This window comes from Octopus bimaculoides, chromosome 8, assembly GCF_001194135.2.
Source record: "Octopus bimaculoides isolate UCB-OBI-ISO-001 chromosome 8, ASM119413v2, whole genome shotgun sequence".
Lineage (NCBI taxonomy): Eukaryota > Metazoa > Mollusca > Cephalopoda > Octopoda > Octopodidae > Octopus > Octopus bimaculoides.
The window spans coordinates 23465692-23473973 of NC_068988.1; the positions used below are offsets into that span (position 1 = coordinate 23465692).

At 39.3% G+C, this 8282-nt stretch overlaps 1 protein-coding gene across 1 annotated transcript in view; it reads left to right on the plus strand.

The window, feature by feature from the left end:
* Window positions 1-8282, plus strand: part of LOC106878942 (semaphorin-2A) — a 101760-nt gene that overhangs the window by 44200 nt on the left and 49278 nt on the right. The window contains exons 3-4 of the mRNA XM_014928318.2: window positions 295-360; window positions 6697-6798. Coding sequence (XP_014783804.1) covers window positions 295-360; window positions 6697-6798 — 168 coding nt within the window. The remainder of the gene's footprint in view (window positions 1-294; window positions 361-6696; window positions 6799-8282) is intronic.

Here is an 8282-nt window from a genome sequence, read left to right on the forward strand (position 1 = left end):
ATATATAAAGGAAAAGAGAGAGTGATTTTGACAAAGTTCTCATATACTTATAAACCTCGTTGCTTGAGAATTTCAATCTACGGGTATTTTCCTGTACAATTAATGGACATTCTAATAATTGGTCTTAATCAGATGGTAGGAGGGCTCGTTATGAGACACCGAGTCTTGTTTATACAGGAAATATGAAACTCTGAGTAACACTGTATTGATCCTCGTATGACATTATATGTTTAAATACTGCTGTATGTGTATAACAATCCCCTAATGTTTACATTTCTTCTTTTCGTTTTTTAGGTGGAAACTTCATTGAATGCCAGTACCAAGTCTGCTAAGCGATGTGTGTGGCAAGCAAAGAAGAAGGTGAGTGGATGGGCTTAGTCTCACTTTAGTGTAATTTCTGAAATTCTGTGTCTCTTAGAAGCTTCTTGAGTAAATTATGATTGCTATTCAATTAATGTGTTTGAAATGGTGAATTACACTATGACACATAGGGTAAAGGGTAAAGACCCGCTTTTGTCATGAATGACCCTGGGATTACACCTAGAAAGTTCCCCTCCAAAGCATAAGTCTGGGCGAGGTTGTTTGTGGAAGACCAGCAGTCGCCCATGCTTATCAGCCTCTCCTTTCCATGCCACCAATGTTATCCATGGGAAAGCTAATGCCAGTACAGCTTGGCACGAGTGACGTCGCAGCTCATTTCTGCAGCTGAGTGAACCGGAGCAACATGAAATTAAGTATGTTGCTCAAGAACACAACACACAGCCCGGTCTGGGAATCGAACTCACAACCACAAGATTGTAAGCCTGATAATCTAACCACTGAGCCATGCACCTTCACTGCTAGAAGCTGCAAGGTTGCATAACTGAAAAAGCTGGTTTCTAAGTGTATGACACATAGCGAGCCTTTAATTTATGGTTGTATCCCTAAGATAAGCCTATTTCAAGGTACAGTCCTCGTTGCAATGTGGTGGCTCAACAACCCTCAATGAATGCTATACCAGCAGAGCACATATTGTTTATCCTTGTACTGTCTATGTATTCATAGACAATGTTGATTGCATTGTGTGGTGTTGAAGGAGATAGCCTCATTATGAAATTTGTTAGCCATCAGTGGGAAATGTATCATTTGAACGTGATCGTTACCAGCATCACCTTACTGGCACATGTGCTGGTGGCATGTCAACAAAACATTCGAGCGAGGTTGTTGCTAGTGCCGCTAGACTGACTCTTGTGCAGGTGGCACGTAAAAACACTATTTGAGTGTGGCTGTTGCCAGTACCGCCAGACTGGCCCTCGTGCCAATGGTATGTAAAAGCACCCATTACGCTCTTGGAGTGGTTGGTGTTAGGAAGGGCATCCAGCTGTAGAAACTCTGCCAGATCAGATTGGAGCCTGGTGCAGCCATCTGGTTCACCAGTTCTCAGTCAAATTGGCCAACCCATGCTAGCATGGAAAGCGGACATTAAACGATGATGATGATCAGTGGGAAACTTATCATTATTTATTTACCCTTAGTAGATCCTTCTTTTAGCACCCTGTACACATAAATTTCTGCTTTGAGTCAAATGACCAGAAGGTTGGGCTTCTATACCCACATACCAATTAGGCCATGTGTTCAATTTTTTCTGCAGCTAAATTTTTATGCCCTTTAGTGCAGCGGCGTAGCTAGAATGGGTACCAGCAAGGGCAGCCCTTGAGTGAGCAATCCTACACCTATCCATGTGCCTCCAAGTCTATACAGGCTTAGAAAGCAAACCCAAAAGTGTCACCCAGGATGCACAGACCCCTTGCACCCCGTCCTCTTGCTGCTCTACTACTTTAGAGAAACATACAGCTGCTGTTGATTCAGTTTACCTACGTGACAACTAAGTATCCTTCTCAAATAATAAATATATGGTTTCCCATAGGAAGAGGATCTGTTGTTGTTGGCACTCCATCGCTTACAACGTCGAGGGTTCCAGTTGATCAGATCAACGGAACAGCCTGCTTGTGAAATTATCGTGCAAGTGGCTGAGCATTCCACAGACACGTGTACCCTTAACGTAGTTTTTGGGGATATTCAGCATGACACAGTGTGACAAGGCTGACCCTTTGAATTACAGGTACAACGGAAACAGGAAGTAAGAGTGAGAGAAAGTTGTGGTGAAAGAATACAGCAGGGTTCGCCACCATCCCCTGCCGGAACCTCGTGGAGCTTTAGGTGTTTTCACTCAATAAACATTCACAATGCCCGGTCTGGGAATCGAAACCGCGATCCTATGACCGTGAGTCCGCTGCCCTAACCACTGGGCCATTGCGCCTCCACTGGAAGAGGATCTAGATGCAATAAAAACTTCTCCAAGCCATAGGTAAATGTAAGAGCATTGTGGTTTGCTCAAAACATTGTAATGATGGATTAGAATAACAAATGACATGAGAAATAAGAAAATCTTGTGACAATGCAGAAAGTTTTGAAAACCTTTCTATTTCGGATGCAAAGGCCCTTCTTTAGAAGAATACAGTCAAAGAAATGAGTATTTACCTAGATCTTGCCATTTTGAATAGTCTAAATTCTCTGCATTGTCAGAAGCTTTCCTTATTTCTCATTCCATTTATTATTCTACTCGTGTAAATGCAAGTTTTAAAAATGAAAATAGTCCGACTTACTCTTGCATGTGTGCTTTATTGATAAATAATAACAACAATAATAATAATAATAATAATAACAACAATAATGATAATAAAAGCCAATGACAATGCATGGTGCCCTCCACCCTAAGGAGAATGTACACAGGCTCTACACGAAGAGGGGTAAAGGTGGATGTTGGCTGATTAGTCTACAGGAGTGCATCAATATTGAAAGAAGAAACATGGCAGAATATTTGTTAAACAGCAAAGAAGACTTGCTACAGTATACTGCTAAAACAGAAGGATTTACCAAAAAATGGACTTGAGGGTGCTCATGAATCTGATCACAAACAGCCAGTGAGGGAGAAGAAACCTTACTCCATATGGAATTACATGGTCAGTTTCACTGTGAAACCAATAAATTAAAAGACCAGGAAGCATGATAGAGGTGGCTCAACAAGGGTGACCTAAAAAAGAATACTGAAAGCCTAATCATCGTGGCCCAGGACCAGGCATTGAATACCAACTCAGTGAAAAAGAATATATACTACACAAGTGCATCGGACCTCTGCAGAATGTGTGGGAAGAGGGTCGAAAGTGTGACTCACATTGTTAGTGCTTGTGAAAATCTTATGCAGAAAAAGTACAAGCATAGATCCAACAAGGTAGACCAAAACCACCACAGGCTTCTATGCCATAAGGATGGATATAAGGTACCGGGTGCTTGGTACCAGCATATACCAGAAAAGGTAATGGACAAGAAGGAGAAGGTAAAAATCCTGTGGTAATTTGACTTCCAGACAGACAAGGTGTTAGAGCACTGAAGGCCAGATATAGTAACCTTCAGGAGGGACAAACAAGAGTGCCAAATTATCGACGTGGCAGTGTCAGGAGATCGACATATTATCAGGAAAGAAAGAAAAAAGATTGATAAACATGGAGACCAGAGAATTGAGATCGCTAAGGTGTGGTAGCTACAAGAGTCAAATATAAAGATTGTCCCTATTGTCATCAGAGCATTGGGTTCAGTACCACTCAACCTGAAAAAAACAACTGGAAACTTTAGAAATACCATACAATCTGGATGTATTACAAAAATTGGCATTACTTGGAACTGCAGGCATATTGTGCAAAGTACTGTCTGTCTGAGGTTTTTGTGATTTGACAGACAGTACAAACCCCCAGTAGGCACAATATCTTCAAGCAACAACATCATGATATTGGATACTGTGTGACGTCTTTAATAATAATAATAATAATAATAATAATAATAATAATGGGCTACAGCAAATAATCTGCTCAATACCACAGAATTGCTTGTCTGTTGTTTGACCTTAACCAGTTGAGCATATCTCTTGGTGGCTGATGATATGTGCATCTCTGATCACAAGGAGTAGTAGGGGAGCATCATAGCAATGTATTGAAAATAATTCTTTGGGGTTTGGATAATTCACCTCTGGAAACATGGGTGTTTTGTTCATCATCCTTAAACAACCCTTATTCAGGGACCTTTTGAGTGGGATGGGCAACTCAGCCAGATGATAATTTAACGAGGCCCCCACCAGCAAGGCCAATGTACTGTTTATCTTGATGTGAGATCACCTGGTGTACCCTTATCCGACAGGTAGTCATGATGGGTATATTGGACTTCATATATTTTACCCCAGTGTCATTTTGATGGCATGCATTGCTCTCTCACTCAATAATAATAATATTTCTACTACAGACACAAGGCCTGAAATTTGGGGTGGGGCATAGTCAATTACACCCACTCCAGTACATGACTGGTACTTAATTTATTAACCCCCAAAAACATGAAAGGCAAAGTCAACTTCAGTGGAATTTGAACTCAGAATGTAAAGACAGACAAAATGCTGGAAGGCATTTTGCTTGGCATGGTAACTATTCTGCTAGTTTGCCGCCTTAAACAATAATAATAACAATAATAATAATGATGATAATAATTATAAATGTGGTTCATTTAACTATTTACATCTTTCTGCTCTCTTTACGAGACAGAATTTTTATATAAGCAGTTCCCCTCCCATTTCTAGGGTTAATTAAATGAGCCATCTGTGCCCTATTTAAGTAACACACAGGACTTGCTTTTAAATAGATAAATAGGAAAACTTTTTTTCTAAAACTACATCCAGACACTGCCAAAAATAATGGGGTTAATTTAATTAATCACATCTGTCCCCTTTACTGATACAGAATTTGTATGTCTCTGAATATATATATAAATAGTTATAACACTCACCAAAAAGACATAAAAAAAATAAAGGAGGTTTCTAGGGGTGGATTAATGAACTACATGTGCCTTCTGTGCAGAACACAGAATCTGTGTTATGGGCTCCTTTATGAGACTGCGTGACTTATCTGCTAAAAATAGTAGCCAAATATGCTTAGAATCCAACCTTTATTTTTGACCCTTTGCTTGTCCTGTATATCACGTGTGATAGATAGAAATTGTTCCCTGGTGTCTATGCATCACATATGATACATACTCCCTATTTCTTTCAACCACAGGAATAATTTGGGACTTAAGAAAGGAAAGATTTATATTACTAATGGCTCTGCCAGCGCACCACCTCATAATAAAATACAGGGTTAAGTGTAAGGACCCCTACCCTTCGGTCATGAATGACCATAGGATTGCACCAAGAAAGTTTCCCTCTGAAGCATAAGTCCAGGCAAAGTTGTTTATGGAAGACCCGCAGTCGCCATTACATACCAGCCTTCCTTCTCCGCACCTCTAATGTCACCAAAGGCAAAGGGGCCGATCCACTTTGGCACCAGTCATGCCGCAACTCATTTCTACAGGTGAGTGAATTATAGCAACGTGAAATAAGGTGTCTTGTATAAGAATTACAACACAGTCCAGTCTATGAATTGAACTCACTACCTCACCATTGCAAGCCCGATGCTCTAACCACTGACCCACGTGCCTTCACATAAAATAATGTAATAATATAACAATTCATCTGACTCATGTCAGTATGGGAAAATGGACGTAAAATAATGATGTAACATGTGTTGCTATAAATCAAACACCATGAAGTATTGTTTGTTGTTTATAGAAGTTGTTTATTTTAGATGTTTATTTTGTTTTTGTATTTGCTTTGCAAGACTGTTGATGTGAACCTATGTGTTGAAATAGATTTTGTTGTATCTTGTGAGGGTCATTGTGTACACACTGGTTCCATTTCACTTCTTTTACTACTACTACTATTACTATTATTATTATTATTGTTCAGTAGTTTTATTTTTATAACGTGCTTTCACTTCACTACCGAGCGCAGCTCTGTGCGCCTTGGGTATGTGCTATTATTATCATTATTATTATTATTATTATTATTATTGCTATTATTATTATTATTATTGTTGTTGTTATTGTCATTATTAAGCAGTGAGGTGGCAGAATCGTTAGCGTGCCAGGTAAAATGCTTAGTGGCATTTCGTCCATCTTTACGTTCTGAGTTCAAATACCGCCGAGGTCGATTTTGCTTTTCATCCTTTCAGGGTCAGTAAATTAAGTACCAGTGAAACACTGGGGTCGATGCAATCAACTAGCCCACTCCCCCAAAATTTCAAGTCTTGTGCCTATAGTAGAAAGGATAATTATTATTATTTTTATTATTAGACAACTAATTAACCAATTAACTAATTGATTGCTTGATAAATCGATTGGTCAATCAATCAATCAATCAATCAGCTTGGTTTGTTAAAGTCTTTTTGTCACCATTTTTGATCTCCTCAATAACATGTCCATCTCTAGCAGACCCAGAGCAAAGGAGGCATGTGATTGATGAGGTCAGAAATGATTAAAGGTGATAAAAAGATTTTGACTAACTCAGCTGATTGAGTGGTCAAATAATTAATCAAAGAATCAAAGAATCAATTAGCTTATTGGTTAAATGGTTAACCAGTTGACTAGTAAAACTAAAGAAGCGAATTCGAACCAGTGTGTGTGTTTTTATGGGGATAGTGACCCTTCCAAGACACAGCAAAAACATGCTTATTACTTTTGTATCTTTTATAAATACTTCTGTTCTCTTATTTGAAATCTATTCTTATGTTTTCTTCTTAGATGCCAGATTGTCAAAATCACATTCGGTTAATAGCGCGGAATGGAACTACTCTGTTGGTATGTGGTACTGGTGCTTACCAACCAACGACTTATCATTTAGATGTAAGTTTCCTTTTATTTCTTGCATATTACAATTGCTTTAATTTGTTCACATTATCTTAGTAAACTCATAAAGAAATACACGTGGACTGCCTCATCTTGTCAGATGATAGCCATCTCACATTCAGAAATTATAGTGAGACATTTGTACATCATTAAATTTAAGTAACAAAAGCTTGGATAACCTGCAAAATTACTGGTACTGTTTTCACTGCAAGTTTTATATCACAGTATCTCCGCTACACATTTTTTTTCTCCCTCCATTTTTTCGTTCTTTCTCCATTGTTTTTCCTCTCGATTCTTTCTGTCGAAGAGCGTAGGCTCGAAATGTCAAAGACATTCTCATTCTTCCCGAGTGTTAAACTAATACACCTGCTTGTTGTTCCTTCACCTGTCTTTGTCTTTTGTTTACTGTTAATTTGAAAAATCTCTTAAAAGAGCTGCTTTTCCTCCAACTGTCTTGTCAAAAAATAAGTGAAGCCTGCTCCTCTCCTGGGAAAATTTATTTAGAGCAATAGATTGGACCATGAGAGGTGCTACCATTGCAGGTTACAACAGGCCTGGGAGAAATGGTAACTAAGAGGTGACTCCATACGCTCTTCACAATTCCAGAACTCGCAGACTGGAACCTCACAACCAGATGCAGTTTTAAGTCATAGCCAGAACATAAATACATTCATACCAGGGTCCTATATTCCGAGTGCACTAGATCTGGGTTGCATACCCATTGAAAATGACAGATTCATTATAAAATTATAAATGTTCACCTCGCTCATTAATTTAAACCCAAATCTTAATGGAAAACTTTTGTTATACCACTGCTTGAAATTTGGTGGCATTGAGTATGGTACCACACCCACCACAACAACCACCATACACCACTGGTTCATACATCCCCTGACTGACATGCACATCCCCATTCTTTCATTTATACAGCCACATACATAGATAGATATTGGCACATGCATGGTCTTATAATAAGAAGGTTGATTACCAAGCACACGGTTTTCGCATTCAGTCCTACTGCATGGCATCTTGGACAAGTGTCTTGTAATATAGCCCCAGGCTGGCCAAAGCCTTGCGAATACATTTGGTAGATGGAAGCTGAAAGCTGCCTATTGTCTGTATGCCATTGTCATCATCATCATTTAATGTCCGTTTCCCATGCTGGCATGGATTGGATGATTTGACCAGAGCTGGCCGAGGCTATAGTTGAAGATGATTTGACCGGAGCTGGCCGAGGCTATAGTTGAAGATGATTTGACTGGAGCTGGCCGAGGCTATAGTTGAAGATGATTTGACCGGAGCTGCCTGAGGCTATAGTAGAAGACACTTGCCTAAGGTGCCATGCAATGGGACTGAACCTGGAACCATGTGGTTGGTAAGCAAGCTACTTACCACACAGCCACTCCTATGCCTATCAATCTGTCTATCTATCTATCTATCTATCTATCTATCTATCTATCTATCTATCTATCTATCTATCT